We start from the raw sequence: 18,929 nt of genomic DNA, 5'->3' as shown, positions 1-18,929 counted from the left end.
GCTGTACCGCGGCCCCCCCGCACCGACAGACAGACAGACAGACCCGGACGGACTGACGGACACGGGCATGGAGGGGGCTCTGCCTCCCCTCACCCCACACAGCACCGAGCCTGCACCCCCAGGAGGGGCAGGGACACCCCTGTGCCCCCACATGATGCGGGCTACATCCTCTCCTGACGGGTTCCTGTGCCCCCAGAGCTGCACTGGGGCCTTTCACCCCAGTTGTGCTCTCTGCTGTTGGCAATAAGTCCCTGTACCCCCATCTCAGCACCCCCAGATCCACAGCCCCCTGTATCCCACACCACACCCCATATCTGCACCCCCAAACCCACACCCCATCCCTGCAGCCCCAAACCCCATTCCTGCATCCGGCACCCCCAGACTCCATCCCTGCACCCCACACCCCATCCCTACGCCGCATATCTGCACCCCCAAACCCACACCCCATCCTTGCAACCCCAAACCCTATTCCTGCATCCTGCACCCCTAAACCCCATCCCTGCACCCCCAAGCTCCATCCCTGCACCCTGACATCCACACCCCATCCCTGCATCCTACCCTGCACCCCCAAACCCTATTCCTGCACCCCCAGACTCACACCCGATATCTGCACCCCCACACCCCGTATCTGCACCCCCAGACCCACATCCCATCCCTGCACCCCCACACCCCATCTCTGCACCCCAAACCCTATTCCTGCACCCCCAGACTCACACCCCATATCTGCGCCCCCACACCCCATACTGCACCCCCATATCCCATCCCTGCACCCCCAGACCCCATCCGTGTACCCCGAGACCCACACCCCATATGTGCACCCCCACACCCCACCCGTGCACCCCCAGACCCCATCTCTGCACCCCCAGACCCCATCTCTGCACCCCAGACCCTATTCCTGCCCCCTCAGACTCACACCCCATATCTGCACCCCCATACCCCGAATCTGCACCCCCACACCCCACCCGTGCACCCCCAGACCCCATCCCTGCACCCCCAGACCCCATCCCTGCACCCCATTCCTGTCTCAGCCCTCCCAGGTGAGTGCTGCTGGCTCTGGCTTCCCATGTTGTGGATTTGGGGGTCCCCGGAGCACTTTGGGGTGCAGCCGTGTCACCGGGCTGTCTGTGTGTGCCCCCCCCTGCCCCCAGCACCCCCAAATTCTGCCCTGTGGCGTTTCCCCCCCGGAATTCCCCCGCTGCAGGAGCCCGGCCTGGCTGGAGCCTGCAGCCCCCGCTGTGGAACTTTCTCCCTTCCCCTTCCCCGCTGAGTGAGAACCCCAAAACAGGATCCCAAAGCAGCACTTCCCCCCTCTGCAGCCACCCACCTGCTGGGGTGCAGCAGCAGCACCCCAAAACCTTCCAGCATTGCCCTGCCAGGGCTGGGAAGGAGCAGCAGCACCCCAAAACCTCCAGCATTGCCCTGCCAGGTTTTGGGTGCAGTATCAGCACCCCAAAACCTTCCAGCCTGCACCATTGCCTGGGGTGCCAGCCCTGTACCAGCTGGGGAGCAGTATCAGCACCCCAAAACCCTCCAGCATTGCCCTGCCAGGGCTGGGGTGCAGCAGCAGCACCCCAAAACGCTCCAGCCTGCAGCATTGCCTGGGGTGCAACAGCAGCACCCCAAAACCCTCCAGCATTCCCCTGCCAGGGCTGGGGAGCAGTATCAGCACCCCAAAACCCTCCAGCATTGCCCTGCCAGGTTTTGGGTGCAGTATCAGCAGTGTCAGCACCCCCAAACCCTGCAGCATTGCCCTGCCAGGGCTGGGGAGCACCATCAGCCCCCCAAAACCCTCCAGCCTGCAGCATTGCCTGGGGTGCAGCATCAGACCCCAAAACCTTCCAGCCTCCAGCATTGCCCTGCCAGGGCTGGAGAGCATCATCAGCACCCCAAACCCCTGCAGCATTCCCTGCCAGGGCTGCAGGGCAGAGCCGAGTGCCCCTGCAGCTGCCAGCTTTGGGAGGCTGGCGCCCTGCGCAGGGATGTGGAAGGAGCTTGTGCCTCGTGCCCAGCAGCACCGGCAGCCTGGCAGGAGCTGGGCACTGCCCAGGGCTGAGCTGCAGCCCCTCGGGGTGCTGGACACCCCCAGGGTGCCCGGGGGGGGGCTCTGTGCCCTGCGGCACGTTGGGGTGCAGCCCTGGGGGGTGGCACTGGGCACGGGCTCGCATCTCAGCCCCCCCTTTGGGATTAGCAGGGTGGCTTGACCTTAATCTCCCCGGGCATGCAGGGGCCTGGAGGGGCTGCCCTGGGGCTGGCAGGGCCCCCAGCGCCCCTGGGCCCTGCCTGGCAATCCCTGCTGCCCTGCCAGGCACTGCAGGCACTCCCAGCCCTGCCCCATCACAGTGGTTGCTCCAAGGCTTCCTGGGCTGGATTTCCCCCCAAAAATTCTGGTGGCCCTCCAACCTGGTGCTCCTGCCTGCCCTGAGCGACTCTGAGAGACCCCAGCATGGCCGTGGCCCTGCTGTGGGACCCCACCGCCCTCCTCTGAGCCGCCCTCTCAGGGCTCGGATCCGTGGGACAACGGGAGGGGAGGGACAAACCTGACCTCGAGTCCGTGCTTTGGCTGCAGTAGGGCTGGAGATCCACCACAGGCTCCTCTGCAGAGCGTGTGAGGTCCCTGTGGGCTGGGCAAGGTCCCCACGGGCTGCACGAGGCCCCACAGGGACGTGCAAAGGTCCCCATGAGCTTGTGCAAGGTCCACACCAGGGAGTGCCAGGACCCTGTGGGGAGTGCCTGGGTCCCAAGGGGCTCTGTAAGGAGCCCAAAATGTCAGCACTGTCCTTACAGGACTCTGCGATGTCCCTGGGGCTCTGTAAGGAACCCATAACATTGTATTGTCCTTAGAGCGCTGTGTAGTGTCCCTGGGGCTGTGCAAAGACCCCATGTGGGTCTGTAAGGAACCCATAACATCTGTATTGTCCTTAAAGGGCTGTGCAATGTCCCTGGGGGCTGTGACAAACCCCACGGGGCTCTGTAAGGAACCCATAACATCTGTATTGTCCTTACAGGACTCTGCAATGTCCCTGAGGCTGTGCAGTGTCCCCATGGGGCTCTGTAAGGAACCTATAACATTGTATTGTCCTTAGAAAGCTGTGAAGTGTCCCTGGGGCTGTGCAGAGACCCCATGTGGTCTGTAAGGAGCCCAAAATGTCTGTATGGTCCTTACAGGGCTCTGCAGTGTCCCTGAGGGCTCTTTAAGGAACCCATAATGTCAATATTGTCCTTACAGGGCTCTGCAATGTCCCTGGGGCTGTGACAGACCCCATATGGGTCTGTAAGAGACCCATAACATCTGTATTGTCCTTAGAGGGCTGTGCAGAGACCCCAAGGGGCTCTCTAAGGGACCCATCATGTCTGCATGGTCCTTACAGGGCTTTGCAATGTCCCTGGGGCTCTGCAGAGACCCCATGTGGGTCTGTAAGGAACCCACAATGTCAATATTATCCTTTAAGAGCTGGGCAGAACCCCTGTGGGGCTCTGTAAGGACCCCACAACATCTGTATTGTCCTTAGAGGGCTGTGTAGTGTCCCTGGGGGCTGTGACAGACCCCATGTGGGTCTGTAAGGACCCCATAACATCTGCATTGTCCCCTGGGGGCTGTGACAGACCCCATGTGGGTCTGTAAGGAACCCACAACATCTGTATTGTCCCCTGGGGGCTGTGCAGAGCCCCCATGGAGCTCCAGCTCAGCCTTTCCCCGGTGCCAGGACTCTGTGTTCCCCACAGGGGACACGGGGACGATGCAGGCCGTCAGTTCCCTGTTGCATTTCCCCATGGCAGTTCCCCATGGCAGTCCCCGTGTCTCCTGGCCTGTCTCCTCCCAGGAAGATGCCAGCAGCACGGCTGGCTTCCCCCATCACTCCAGAACGTGCTATTTTGGGCACAACCTCATGACTTTTTTGGGGCAGGCACCCTGGGGAAGGGTTGAATGGAAGGGGATGGGATGCAGGAATGTGTGGGTGGCTGTCCAGCTGACAGGAATGGGAGGCAAACAGCACAGAGAGGGGGACACTGTGTCCCCTCCCATGCTGTGGGCCTGTGTCACCTCCCTGTGCCCCTGTCCTGGTTCAAATTTGGGAGAGAATCCCCAAAGGGGCTACGGTAAGAAAGCAGGAGCAGGAATGTGGAGGGAAAAAACAAAACCTGTGCACTTCTCTCCCCCCTTCACTCTCTGGAACACTCTTAAAGGTGCAAAACTTATTATTCAGCACAAACAGAACGAGATGGTTGGGGATAAAAGCATCATAGAGCCAACCCTGTCCTGGGAGGTGGCACCTCTCTCACCTCCACAGCCTCCCTTGAAGCTGGGAGTTGGCACCAACACCCCTGGCACCCCCTGGCACCCCCTGCCCCCCAAACCTCAGCCCTGCTGCCCCCAAACCTGCGGTGATGCGACCCCACACAGCACAGGGGGGCTCAGGTATCCAGCACAGGGGGTACCCCCAGGCCGGGCACCCCTGGCACCTACCTGGCAGTGCCTGCGCCCCGGCCGCCCGCCCGCGTCCCTCGCTCACATCGCGGCTCCGCAGCGCTGTGCCTGGCAAAGCCGATTATGCAGCGGCTTTAGAGCTGCCCTCCCCAGCGTCCTGCCCGGCTGCAGTGCCTGGCACGGCCCGGGGGCACAGGGGGTCCCTTGGCAGAGGGGCAGGAGCAAAGCTCCGCTCAGGTTCTGTGCGCCCCCATCCCAGCCCAGCCTGGGGATTGTTGGGTCCCCAAAACCCCAAGAGGAATCTCTGGGTCCTTACCTCAAATTGCAGCCCCCCCATCCCATCCTGGGGATTGTTGGGTCCCCAAAACCCCCAAGAGGAATCTCTGGGTCTTTACTCAAATTCCAGCCCCCCCAGCCCATCCTGGGGATTGTTTGGTCTAAAAACCCCCAGAGGAATCTCTGAGTCTTTTCCTCAAATTTCAGCCCCCCATCCCAGCCCATCCTGGGGATTGTTTGGTCCCCAAAATCCCAAGAGGAATCTCTGGGTCTTTACCTCAAATTCCAGCCCCCCATCCCATCCTGGGGATTGTTTGGTCTAAAAAACCCCAAGAGGAATCTCTGGGTCCTTACTCAAATTCCAGCCCCCCATTTCCCCATCCCAGCCTGGGGATTGTTTGGGTCCCCAAAACCCCCTAGAGGAATCCCTGAGTCTGTACCTCAAATTCCACTTCCCCAGTCCATAGTGGGAATTGTTTGGTCTAAAAAACCCCAAGAGGAATTTCTGAGTCTTTACCTCAAATTCCAGCCCCTCCATCCCATCCTGGGGATTGTTGGGTCTAAAAAAACCCCAGAGGAATCTCTGAGTCTTTTCCTCAAATTTCAGCCCCCCATCCCAGCTCATCCTGGGGATTGTTTGGGTCCCCAAAACCCTAAGAGGAATCTCTGAGTCTGTACCTCAAATTCCACTTCCCCAGTCCATCCTGGGGATTGTTTGGTCTAAAAACCCCCAAGAGGAATCTCTGTGTCTACCTCAAATTCCAGCCCCTCCAGCCCATCCTGGGGATTGTTGGGTCCCGAAAACCCCAAGAGGAATCTCTGAGTCTGTACCTCAAATTCCAGCCCCCCCAGCCCATCCCAGCCCATCCTGGGGATTGTTTGGTCTAAAAGAACCCAAGAGGAATCTCTGAGTCTTTACCTCAAATTCCAGCTCCCCCTATCCCATCCTGGGGATTGTTTGGTCCCCAAAACCCCCAAGAGGAATCTCTGGGTCCTTACTCAAATTCCAGCACCCCTCCAGCCCATCCTGGGGATTGTTGGGTCCCCAAAACCTCAAGAGGAATCTCTGAGTCCTTACCTCAAATTCCACCCCCTGGCCCAGCTCTTAGTGACCCACCCTTGTGTAGGGGATCACCCCATTTCCCCCCTCCACAGTGGGTGCTGAGCCCCAGCCCTGCCTGTGGGGTGGAAAGAGATCCCTGGGGGGGTCCCTTTGCTGCTGGGGGGGCAGCACAGCACCCCCAAATCCCCCTGGTGAGCAATGATGACAGCACACGGCATGGGAAGGGTTCAGCTGTATTTTGAGTCTGGAAGAAAGTACAGGCAGTAATACAGAAGCTTTGCAAGCATAGATACATACACGAGCTCCCCAAAACGCACTGGAGTGGGGGGCTTGTCCTGGCACCTTCTCCAGCCCCACCCCTCTGCTGCCCTTGAGGTCAGGGGGGGCTGCAGGCGTTTCCCAATCCAGGCAAAAAGCCAAGAGATCTCTGCCAAAGGCTGGATGGGCTCCTGCCAAGGGGGAAGCTGCACCTATCAGACCCCAAAATCCGCCTCAGTCGAACAAAAAGCCTTCCTGGGTGCTTTCCTGGCCAACCAGCTCTGACCTGGACTGAACATCTTTCTCTTAATCCCTGAAACAGCTCCTGAGCTCTGGCCACCAGAGACGAGCCTGAATGACTGCAGCTGAGGGAAGGTGGGGGAACCCCTCCAGATGCAAGGGGGATGAACCCCTCTGATGGGATGAGCCCCTCTGGATCAGTCGGGGATGAACCCCTTTGTGGGGTGAACCCCTCTGGATGCAGTGGGGTGAACCCCTCTGTGGGGTGAACCCCTCTGGATGCAGATGGGGGTGAACCCCTCTGGATGCAGTGGGGATGAACTCCTCTGGATGTATGAACCCCTCTTGGGGGGGATGAACCCCTCTGGATCACTGGGGGATGAACCCCTCTGGATGCAGTGGGGATGAACCCCTCTGGATAAGTTGGGGATGAACCCCTTTGGGGGATGAACCCCTCTGGATGCAGAGAGGGATGAACCCTCTGAGTCAGTGTGGGATGAACCCCTCTGGATGGATGAACCCCTCGGGGGGTTGAACCCCTCTGAATGCAGGGAGGATGAACCCCCTGGATGCAGATGGGGGTGAACCCCTCTGGATGCAGTGGGGATGAACCCCTTTGGGGAATGAACCCCTCTTGGGGGGATGAACCCCTCTGGATGCAGTGGGGGTGAGCTCCTCTGTGGGGTGAACCCCTCTGGATGCAGATGGGGGTGAAACCCTTTGGGGAATGAACCCCTCTGGATGCAGTGGGGATGAACCCCTTTGGGGAATGAACCCCTCTGGATGCAGGGAGGATGAACCCCTTTGGGGAATGAACCCCTCTGGATGCAGTGGGGATGAACCCCTTTGGGGGATGAACCCATTTGGGGAATGAACCCCTCTGGATGCAGTGGGGATGAATCCCTCTCGATGCAGATGGGGATGAACCCCTCTGTGGGGTGAACCCCTCTGGATGCAGTGGGGTGAACCCCTTTGGGGAATGAACCCCTCTTGGGGGGATGAACCCCTGTGGATGCAGTGGCTCTCAAAGAGGGGTCCTGGGGGAACCCTGCTGGGGCTGAGCTCGTGGGACTGAGCTCCATCACCCCAGCTGTCAAATCCATCTGGTCCCAAAACGCAGCTCCGCTGTTTTCACTTGCCCTGCTCCATCTCCGCTCCAGTGGGGCTCCCGGCCCAACCCCTCAGCTAAGGCACAACTTGGCTGATTTAGAAAAAGGGCAAGAGGTGCCTGGGATGGGGAATCAGGGAGATACAGTACACAGAGCAGGGAGGGCAGGCGGGCAGGGGGCTGGGGAGGGGGCAATGGCCGCACAGAGATGTGGGCATCGCCCGCGAGCTGCCGGGAGCCCCCGCGCCGGCACCGCCGGGAATCGCAACTCAAAAACGAGACAAAAAAAAAAAAGGGAATTTTGGCTTCAGATCCCAAGAAAAAAAGGGTTGTAAAGGCACTGTGCTCCACTTGAGACAGGACAGCAGGCCCTGTGGCACGCAGCTCCAGTGGGTACGGCTGCGCTTCTCCCTGTCCTATGTAAAAAGCTTTGGCAAAAAAGGTACAATGGAAGGAGCATTTCAACTACAGACTCCTCCTGCATGGCTGCTCTGTAAACACAGTTCTTTGCTGTCTTTGGCTGAAGTTCTAAAAAATATTTGAAGCTGAAAAGCTATTTTTTGGTTTGGTTTTCTTTATATAGAAATAGATTTTTTTCTTTACAAAAAAAAAATCAAAGCATCTTTTAGCACTTTTAATATATATATATATAAAATTCCTGCTATAGAAAACAAAACAAAAAAAAAACAACCTTGGTTTTTGATATCTTGTTTTTTAAAGGGAAAAAAATTTCTTTGCTTTGGGAAAAAAAAAAAACAAACCTAGCTGGAGACAGGCAGGAACCACAGGAATGCGCCATGGAATTACATGATGCTGCAGTTCTGCACAGCCTGAGCCTGGAAGGGAGAAAGAAAAAAAGAGAGTTAAGAAAACCCCAGTGTCACCAGTGTCACCATCCACTTGCTCTGACTGCAAAGTGTCCAGTGGGATCTTTTGGGTGCCCACAGTGCCCCCAGGTTCTCCTCCATCCTAACCCTTGGGGTGTGATAAATAAATCCTCCCAAGCTGGGATGTTCATAGTTCCAAAATTTGAGGATTAATGGTAGGTGATATATGAGGATTATAATATTGACTAAAAGTATCAATATAGAATATATTGTATATTAATCCAATATAGAGATATAAAGTGCTGAAATATTCACATTACTCAGCAGCAGTGGAATGAGTGATGTGGTGTCACAGACATCTATTATGAAAAACCTTTTTTTTAAGATTTTTTTTTTTGAGAAGCTGAGAGGCTTCAAGAACAAAATGTAAACAATGGTTATCTGCTGCTGTAGAATGCAACAGGTGGATCTGTGATTGGTCTCATAGAGTTGTTTCTAATTAATGGCCAATCACAGTCAGCTGGCTCAGACTCTCTGTCTGAACCACAAACTTTTGTTATCATTCTTTTTTTTTCTATTCTTAGCCAGCCTTCTGATGAAATCCTTTCTTCTATTCTTTTAGTATAGTTTTAATATAATATATATCATAAAATAATAAATCAAGCCTTCTGAAACAGTCAGATCCTCATCTCTTCCCTCCTTCTAAGACCCCTGTAAAAACAGTCACAATGTAGAGGATGGGGAATGCTCTGGGGTGCAAATTGGGCTGAGTGTAAGATGGAATGGGGTGGGAAGCATTTCCAATCCCTCCCAGAACCCCCCATCCCTTATAAAGAAGCCTGTGTGAGCCCAAAGAGGAAGAGCAGGGAGAAGGAGAGCTGGGAGGGGACAGGATTGCAGGGAGGGGACAGGATTGCAGGGAATGCTCTGGGGCGCCAAGGGGAATGAATGTAAGATAGAACGGGGTGGGAAGCATCCCTTTCCAATCCCTCTCAGAACCCTCTATCCCTTATAAAGAAGCTTGTGTGAGCTCAAAGAGGAAGAGCAGGAGAAGGAGAGCTTGGAGGGGACAGCATTGCAGGGAATGCTCTGGGGGGCCAAGGGGGATGAGTGAAAGACAAAATGGGGTGGGAGGCTGCTACGGCCACATCCCTTTCCAATCCCTCCCAGAACCCTCCATCCCTTATAAAGAGGTTTGTGTGAGCCCAAAGAGGAAGAGGAAGAGCAGGAGAAGGAGAGCTGGGAGGGGATGGCATTGCGGGGAAAGGACAGTGGCAGGACAGGGTGCCAGGGACTGACCAGAGGCCTGGCACTGTCACTGTCACTGGGATGGCACTGACCTGCCTGCGGGGGCTGGAGCTGCCCAGGAGGTAGTTCCTGGTCACCAGGCTGTCCCCGAGGCCGATGCCCGAGTCGCCCATGCTGCGGTAGCTGCGGGTGACGGTGACGCTGGAGCTGGACGAGCCCGAGGACATGGAGGTGATGCCGGCGTTCTGGGAGCCCGACTTGTCGGCCGGCTGGCCACACGTGCCACACACCACGGTGCGGGAGCGCAGGTTGTACTCGCCGGGGTCCCCAGAGCCACTGCAGCCCTGCACATGGTGGGGACACACAGACAGAACGGCCTCAAGGTGCTGCCAGAGCGTGCTCTGCACAGAGTCCCTGCCCTGGGGATGGTGGCAGGAATGGTGTGAGCCAGGAGAGCTCTGGAAGTGAGCCTGGCTCACCTGTGCTCTCCATCATGGGGTTTAAAAATAATACATATTATTATATATTATTATATTCTATATTATTATATATGATTATATTAAATATTATTAAATATTATTATATATTATTAAATATTATTATATATCTTTATATATTATTATATATTATTATATTATATTATATTATATTATATTATATTATATTATATACGTTAGATACATTATAAATATAACATATATATACACATACATATAACATACATATAAACAACTATATGATGTTATATGATAATATAATATATAATATATAATATAATATAATATAAATAATATATAATATATATTATATAATATATAATATATATTATATAATATATAATATATATTATATAATATACAATATATAATATATAATATATATATAATATATAATGTGATGTGATATAATGTGATATGATATTATATGATATAATATAATATAACATAACATAATATAATATAACATAATATAAATTTATCTTTATATTATTTATTTAAATAATATTTAATTAAGAATAAATAATATTTAATTACTGTGTTTCTAATCCCAAGTGAACTGGGGCCAGCATGCTGCCAGTGGGTGACCTGCCCTGCTGCCCTGAGCTCTCAGCACATGGGAGACACCTGAACTGTGCTCCTGAAAACATCCTCTTCCTCACCACCTCGTGAGCTGGCAGCTCCCCTGTGGGAAGTTTGCTCCTGGAAAGGATTCAGCCTCCTGGAATGGGCAGCAGTGGCTGCAGGAGCTTGGCTCCTCTGCCCAGGGATGGTCAATACAGAGGAGAATCACAGAATCATGGAATGGTTTGGGTTGGAATGGACTTGAAAGCTCACCTCATTCCAGCCTCCTGCCATGGGCAGGACACCTTCCACTAAACCAGGTCGCTCTAACCCTGTCCAGCCTGGCCTGGAACACTTCCAGGGATGGGGCAGCCACAGCTGCTCTGGGTAACCTGTGCCAGGGCCTCACCACCCTCACAGGGAACAATTTCCTTCCAGTATCCCCTCTAAGTGTCAGTGGGAAGCCATTCTCCCGTGTCCTGTCACTCCAGGCCCTTGTCCAAAGTCCCTCTCCAGCTGTGCAGGAGCCCCTTTAGGCCCTGGAAGCAGTTCTAAGCTCTCCCTGAAGTCTTCTTTTCCCCAGGCTGCCCCCAGCTCCTCCAGCGTGCCTCAGAGCAGAGAGACTCCAGCCCTCAGAGCATCCTCATGGCTACTTCTGGACTTGCTCCAGCAATTCCATGTCCTTCTTGTGCTGGGGGCTGAGAACTGGACCCTGCGCTGCAGGTGGGTCTCACAAGGGCAGAGTAGAGGAGGACAATCCACCAGCTCAACGTGCTGGTGTCAGTCTCAGCACAGCTCTTCAGATCCAGAGAACTCAGAGGGAAGTGGATGATGGATGCCCCAATTTGCTCCTGGAAGTGACACCTAGATGATCTTCCACCCTCACTGAGGCACGGCTTGGCCACGATGGCACCTCTCTGCATGATTCCTGTGGGCACACACACCCTGCAGGATGGGCAGCAGCCAGGGATGCTTCTCTGGGAGAAGAGGCTGCAGCTCTGCCCCTGGCATGCTGCCTGCTCCCTGCCCACTGCCTGCTGCCCCTCCTCGTGCATATTGCAGCTCCACATGGGGAAAGATGGGCTGAGAGGAAGGACAAAGCCACCTCTGGATTTGTTCCAGCACCCTCATGAAGCAGAGAGGACAGAGCAGCTGCTGACAAGAAGTGTCATCCATCATCTTCCCACCATCCTATCCTCCAAGCAATGCTCAGCCTCCCTCTGACTCTTCTGGCCCTTTTCATGGCACATCAGGGTTCTTTAGGGTTGGAGACAACTTCCAGCAAGGTTTTCAGAGCTTTTTTAGTGAGCAGCACTCTCCTCCAGATGCCAGAGGTCTGTGGGCTTCTCTGATGCTGCTGTTTCCACAGCAGCCTCCCCACTGCCTTCTCCTGCATGCCTGATCCTGCTCTGAGCTCCCTCCCGCCCTGCCTGGAGCTGCACCCCCTTGGAACCACCAGCACCCCCTACTCAGGGCCCTACTCACATGGTGGTGGCGGTGGTGGATGCTCATTTCGTCATCATCCTCATCCTCATCGTCATTGATGATCACAGTGCGCACCAGTTTCCTCATGGCCACCTCCTGCAGGGGACAGGGGGTCAGTTGGGAGGTTCAGAGCCTGTCACCCCCCATCCCTGTGTGCCAGAGCTGCCAGGGGCTCTCACCTCCCCGTTGGAGTTGATGAGGGCGGTGCGCAGGCTGTCCCCTGAGCCCCAGCTGCTCTGGGCTTTCCACACCAAGTTACTGGGGGGGCTGTGGGTTGCTCCAGCTCCCGAGGCCCAGATCTAGGGAGAAAAGCAGGAGAAAAGTGACTTCTCTGGTCTGTCTATCACCACACACCAAGCACTCCGTGTAAGTGGCCTGGCAGGGTTTGGGATCTTTCCTGGATCCTCCACCAGGCAGGGACTCACCGTGACCACCTGGCCAGCCTTGAGGGTGAACTTCGGGGGGAAGCGGTAGGTGAGGGGGGGATCATCCCCATTCTGCCTCTTGATCTGCCAGTTCCCCATGGCCTGGTCCTGTGAGAGAGAGCAGAGACCCTCAGAACCCTCTCCAGCTTGTCCCATTCACCTCCTGCCCCTAGGGTGAAGCAGGGCTGAACCTCACCCCAGGGACCCTAGGGTGCCAGGACCCAGCACATCCCTCTGTCTGTCCTGAGCAGCCAAGATCCCTGCCAGGGCTCTCAGGGACCCTGGCACAGAGCCCAAAACACCTGTGTGGTTTTGATTATGACCTGTGGAGCAAGTTGTCAACCTTAGATGAAGATCTGCAAGCCACAACAGTTTAATAGAATAATAGTGAAGTTATCACGGGGTGAATAAATAGATTTTAGGGTTTTCAGAATGGGGGTTCAGGGGGCAAGATGGAAAGATCTGAGTGTGCCCAGCCTTTCTCCTTCTTCTTCTTGACCTCCATCTTCTGCTGAGATGGTGGCACTTTTGGATTGGTTTAGAGTAGAAGCTCACTGTCTAACATAGGTGATAGGGATTGGGAAGTTATTGTAAATATTGTACAGGTAGTTTTTAGTATAAAGACATAACACTGCTCTGGGGGCAGGCAGAGTGCCTGGACTGTCTTGCTGAGTGGACCTCAGCAGGACAGGAGAAAATTTTTTATAGATAAGAAAGAATAAACAACCCTGGAGAACAAGAAGTGAAGAGCCCTGACTCCTACTAGCACCGGGCTGGGAAAAGAGACTTTCCAACATTTCTTGGGGTCACTCTGACAAGCTAGAGACCCCAACAGTAGGGATCTCACCAAAGACAAGCTCACCTCGTTGGACTTGTTCCTGAGACGGACAAACTTGCCCTCCAGGTCCACCTCCTCCACGCCAACACGGCCGCTGGTCCGGGCATGGTGGGAGAAGCTGGTCCGGCTCTCGCTGTCCTCCAGCTTCCTCTTCTTGGAGGAGCTCGAAGTGGACAGGTGGCTCCGGGAGGCACCTTTGTGGGATGAAGGGCTGGGGGACAGCCTCAGCCTGGCAGGGGAGAAGAGGAGATTAAACCAGTGAGTTCACAAAGGCTGGGACCCTGTTGAAGATTGCAATGCAAGATGTTTTCCATTACCCTCTGTATGGCAGATTATCTTTGTCAAGTGGGCAGTTTGCTTTATCTCTCTCTTTGAGTGACCACAATCACACCTCCCTGGGGAGGGGACATCTGCTGATAACAGCTATTGAATGTCACTGCATGGCTGATAAGAACTATAACATCCCATTGGGAGATGCTCCACCCAGAGGGAGGAGCCAAGCATTGCTACCCAGATATAATCCAGAGGTTTTGAGACACGAGCATGGCTTTCTCCACAGGATTTCCCAGAGGAGCAGCAGCTGTCTCTCCTTCCACTGGATCTTCAGAGGAAGAATACATCCTTCTCTACAGATCCCTCTTGCTCCAACAGAGCCACACCTGACCCTGCAGGAGGGCTGCAGCCACAATTCCAATGGGACTGCCACCAACACCCCGACCCACAGGGTGTCAGGTTGGGTTCTGATTCTGTCAGTGTTGTTCTAGTGTACTGCATTGCTTATTTTATCCTTTTTTATTTTCTTTTCCCTATTAAAGAACTATTATTTCCTGCTCCCATATTTTTGCCTGAGAGCCCCTTAATTTAAAATTTATAGCAATTGGAAGAGGTGGGTTTACATTCTCCATTTCAGGGGAGGCTCCTGCCTTCCTTAGCAGGCTCCTGTCTTTCCAAACCAAGACAGACCCTTGTGGCCCAGAGCTGGGCGCAGCACCCTGAGCTCACCGCTCCTCCTCGCCCTCCAGCAGCTTGCGGTAGGCGTTGATCTCCATATCCAGGGCCAGCTTGATGTCCAGCAGCTCCTGGTACTCATCCAGCTGCTGTTGCATGCGCGCCCTCATCTCGGCCATCTCCCGCTCCTTGTCGGACAGCAGGCGCCGGTTGGTCTCGCGTTCCCTGGCCAGGATGTCCTCCAGGTCGTGCAGCTTCGCCTCCTTGGCAGCCAGCTGTGGGGAGGGGACAGATTGGTCTCCTTGAGCCAGGTCTTATGAGCTCTTGGAGGTCTATATGACACCTGAGATAGCTCAGCCACCTCAGATCCATCAAATCGGCAGGGTGGCTTCTGTGGTGGTTTGGAAACCGAAAAATTTCAATAAAGGCAAAATAACAGCTCTTTACAGAGAAAAACTGAGCCAGGGGTAAGAGGCTTTTGCTCCTGGTAAAACACCTCACAAAAGCAATTAGTTCCTTTGTTCCCTTCTTTTCCTAGTAAATTGCTTTTGGCTTCTGTCCAGTTGGCTATCCTTAAATTTGAGGTGAAGCCCCCAAGGTCCTATGAGGTGTCTTTTCACCCAATTGAGGAGAGAAACTTTTGGGCTTATTTCCTTTTTTTAAGGAGACAAAGGATAATTTGGTCACTCCGTCAAGAGGGGGCACATTCCTACAGGGAGGGAAGGTGAAGGCGAGCCACTCCACCTGGGACCATCCCAAGGAACCCTTTGGTCTCAACCCACCTGCTTCTGCAGCTGGCTGACTTCTGAGGAGAGGTTGTCAATGCGGATGCGGGTCTGCTGCAGCTCCTCATGGGCAGCACCCACCATGTTGCTGTTCCTCTCAGCTGACTGCTTGGCATTCTCCAGCTGGGGGACAGGACAGGGGCATCAGCACCTCATCACCCGCAGCCCACCCGCCCTCTTTGGGGCTGGAGGGACGGGAGAGCGGTGTGGGGGATCTGCTCACCTTCGCCCCGTAGGTTTTCTCCAGTTCCTCCTTGTACAGCCTGATCTGGGCCTCGTGCTGGCTGCGCAGCTCCTGCAGGGCCTCGGAGAGTTTGCTCTCAAACTCGCGCTGCCGCCCGTTGTCGATCTCCACCAGCCGCGTCTCGTGGCGCCGCTTGGTCTCACGCAGCTCCTGCGGACACCAGGGGACACTGGCTTGTCACAGACATGTTTCAGGAAAAATCCCTTTCCTTAGGGTTTTTTCCTCCTGAGAAGCTGAGAGGCCTCAGGAACAAAATGGAAACAATGGCTATCTGCTGCTGTGGAATGCAACAGATGGATCTGGGATTGGTCTCATGTTGGTTGTTTCTAATTAATGGACAATCACAGTCAGCTGGCTCGGACTCTCTGGTCAGTCACAAGCCTTTGTTATCATTCTTTTGCTATTCTGAGCCAGCCTTCTGATGAAATAATTTCTTCTATTATTTTAGTATAGTTTTAATATAATACATATCATAAAATAATAAATCAAGCCTTCTGAAACATGGAGTCAATATTCTCGTCTCTTCCCTCATCCTAAGACCCCTGTGAACAGTGTCACACTGGGTCACCTTGTTAGCGTGCAAAAACACATAATCACGGGGGATTATATGCAGTGCTTTTTATTAAGAGCTCTGGGAATCGGGTATATTCAATCCAAATCTGACTCCGACCATACATCAGAAATGATCATGTTTTATACTCTATCGTTATATAACTTTCATGTTAATTATTAAACTTATATTGTTCTATTGTATACATAAATTTAGCCCCTCTCTGAACTTCCAACATAGTTTCTCATTATTCTTCTTATGGTTATATAAAAATTATATTTAATTACTAAACAATCATCACATCTAGCAATTATATAATTTATCATACTGCTTACGCAGGTGCAGTTGATCTGGGAAAGCACAAAGCCTAACATTTTAGATTCTATCTTTAACTTTTTCCTGGGCTCCACTATCAACCTCAGGGAGGGGACACAGCACACCCAGTGGGGGTGATCCCACACAGCACATCCCAGCTCACCTCGCTGTAGATGTTCTTCTGGAATTCCAGCTCCTCCTTGAGGGTCTGCAGCCGGTTCTCGGCATCCACGCGCCGCAGCATCTCATCCTGCAGCTGCTTCTTGGCTTCGCCCAGGGCGCTTTCCAGCTGCCAGGGGATGGAGAAGGAACATCACAGAGGGCTCTGGGCATGGCTGGGGACCCCCACCCAACTGCATCTGCCCCACAGCCCCCGGCAGCCCCAGGCAGGGAGGAAAAAGGGATCCCTGGGTCAGCTGCCACTGCTCACCTTGGCCACCTGTCCCCTCAGGTCTCGCACTTCATTTTCCAGGTTCCTCTTCTCACCCAGGGCCGTGGAGAGCGCGGCCTCCTTGGAGTTAAGCAAAGCCTCCACGTCCTTCAGGCGTGCCTGGGCAGTCAGCAGGTCCCCTTCCTTCTTGGCATTCCTGCAGGGCAAAGGGTGGCACAGGTGAGTGGCACGGCAGCAATAATCACAGTCATCAGGAAATGATGGAGCTGCTTTGGTTCAAAGGGACCTTAGAGCTCATCTTGTTCCACGCCCTGCCATGGGAAGGGACATCTTCCATTATCCCAGGTTGTTCCAAGCCCCGTCCAACCTGGCCTGGAACACCTCCAGGGATCCAAGGGCAGCCACAGCCTCTCTGGGCACCTGTGCCAGGGCCTCCCCACCCTCACAGGGAACAATTTCTTCCCGATATCCCATCTAACCCTGCCCTCTGGCACTGGGAAGCCATTCCCCCTTGTCCTGTCACTCCAGACCCTTGTCCGAAATCCCCCTCAAAATTTTCTAGTCCCTCTAAGTACTGAAAAGGACTCCAAGGTCTTATCAAGCTTCTCGTCCACCAAAACCTCCAAATTCTTCTCCTGAGGGCTGTTCTCAGAAAAGCCCAAGCACAAAGAGTGTCACTCCTGCCCTCCTCTAATCACCCCCAAAGGGGCTGCACTGCTGTCCCTAAGAACCACCCACAAGGGGACCAGCACATCCCAGCCCAGCTGGCTCAGACTCTCTGTCCAAGACACAAGCCTTTGTTATTCATCCTTTCTTTTTCTATTCTTAGCCAGCCTTCTGATGAAATCCTTTCTTCTATTCTTTTAGTATAGTTTTAATAGAATATATATCATAAAACAATAAATCAAGCCTTCTGAAACATAGACTCAGATCCTCATCTCTTCCCTCATCCTCGGACCCCTGAATACCATCACACTCTCCCTCACCTTTGGTCTGCCCTGAGAGCAGGGCCAGCCCCCAGGCCCCTGCAGAAAGTGAATTGTCCTGGGTTGACTCTATGATGCTTTTATCCCCAATTGTCTTCTTCTGTTTATGCTGAATAATAAGTTTTGCACCTTTAAGCCTTGTTCCAGAGACTGAAGGGGGGAGAGAAGAAGCTCAGTTTGTTTTCAGACACTGCACTCCACTCCTCCACATTCCTGCTCCTGGACTGTGCTGTCTGTGGATGGACAGACACAGGATAGAGCTCTCTTTTGCTTTTAGTTAGTTTTAGCTTGCTAAGGCAGACAAGTTTCCTGGATTTTTGGGTTTTTTCCTTTTCTTTGGAGCTGTTTAAACCTGCTCTGGACTGAACACCCAGCAGAGCACTGGCAGCTCCACCTGTGGCCACCAGGCCTGGCCTGTGACATTTCCAGCACCGGAGGGACTGAGCAGAGCCTGAGTGAGCTGAGCTGCAACCCGGGGATGGGGACTTTCTGAGTTTGTCATCACTTTTGGAGCAGCAAGGGGTTTTATTGTTTAATATTATTTAGGTTTTATTATTTAATAAACAAATAAATTTATTTTAAATAATAAATAATTATTATTTGATTTTTTTTTTCCAAGGAGGTGTTTTCTCCCAGACCAGTTGTGGGGAGGGGCCAAATAAATCTGCTTTCTTAGAGGAGCCCCTTTGGGGGTTCTCTCCCAAATTTGCCCTGAACCAGGACAGTGAGCCAGACCCTCTGTGTGTGGGTGTCAAGGTTTGAACATCTCACCATGTGGCTGAATAAAACACCTGTGGATATTATGCAAAGATCTTTTTTGTTTCCTTACTATATATTTTTATACATATACTATATAATATAGTATTATATTATATTATATTATATTATATTATATTATATTGTATTATAATATATAATATAATTATATATAATTACATATATAATTATATATAAAAATATATGAATTATATAAATTTATATATATAATTAATAACATATAATATATAATATAATATATAATATAATATATAATATTATTATTATATTATATTATATTATATTATATATTATATTATATATTTTTACATATATAAATATAAATATATAAATATATAAATATATAAATATATAAATATACACTATATATTTTTTATACTATATATATTTTTTATTTCCTTACTATACTAGCAGCTATTCAGGCTGCTACACAGCATGGCATGGATCTGCACTGTGAAGGGTGGCAGAGGCCACAATGGCATGGGACACTCAGATATGTTAGTGTGGCTCAGCACGGCATGGCTCAGCTCTGATGTGGGCCTGGATGGTGGAGCAGCAGCTGGGGAGGAGCTGGAACTGCCCCATGGCCAGTGCTGCCCACTCAGGTGCCCAGGCAGAGGAGTGTGTGGCACCCCTCTCCAGGTGCCTCTCCTGGAGCAGCCAGGGAGCACCAGGGGC

General features: G+C 52.6%; 1 protein-coding gene across 1 annotated transcript in view; it reads right to left on the bottom strand.

Annotated features, from left to right (window-relative positions):
* Positions 1-7,165: 7,165 nt before the first annotated feature.
* The window catches only part of LMNA (lamin A/C), a 31,736-nt gene continuing 19,972 nt past the window's right edge, over positions 7,166-18,929 (bottom strand). The window contains exons 2-12 of the mRNA XM_054292709.1: positions 16,528-16,684; positions 16,261-16,386; positions 15,212-15,382; positions 14,986-15,111; positions 14,258-14,478; positions 13,280-13,484; positions 12,418-12,525; positions 12,172-12,291; positions 11,993-12,088; positions 9,539-9,790; positions 7,166-8,207 (exon numbers count right to left, since the gene is read on the bottom strand). Of these exons, the coding sequence (XP_054148684.1) occupies positions 8,175-8,207; positions 9,539-9,790; positions 11,993-12,088; positions 12,172-12,291; positions 12,418-12,525; positions 13,280-13,484; positions 14,258-14,478; positions 14,986-15,111; positions 15,212-15,382; positions 16,261-16,386; positions 16,528-16,684 (1,615 nt within the window). The 3' untranslated portion in view covers positions 7,166-8,174. The remainder of the gene's footprint in view (positions 8,208-9,538; positions 9,791-11,992; positions 12,089-12,171; positions 12,292-12,417; positions 12,526-13,279; positions 13,485-14,257; positions 14,479-14,985; positions 15,112-15,211; positions 15,383-16,260; positions 16,387-16,527; positions 16,685-18,929) is intronic.

This window comes from Melozone crissalis, unplaced genomic scaffold, assembly GCF_028551555.1.
Source record: "Melozone crissalis strain CALT ecotype California unplaced genomic scaffold, PUWL_Pcris_2 ptg000114l_1, whole genome shotgun sequence".
Lineage (NCBI taxonomy): Eukaryota > Metazoa > Chordata > Aves > Passeriformes > Passerellidae > Melozone > Melozone crissalis.
This window is presented reverse-complemented; position numbering and strand designations above follow the sequence as displayed.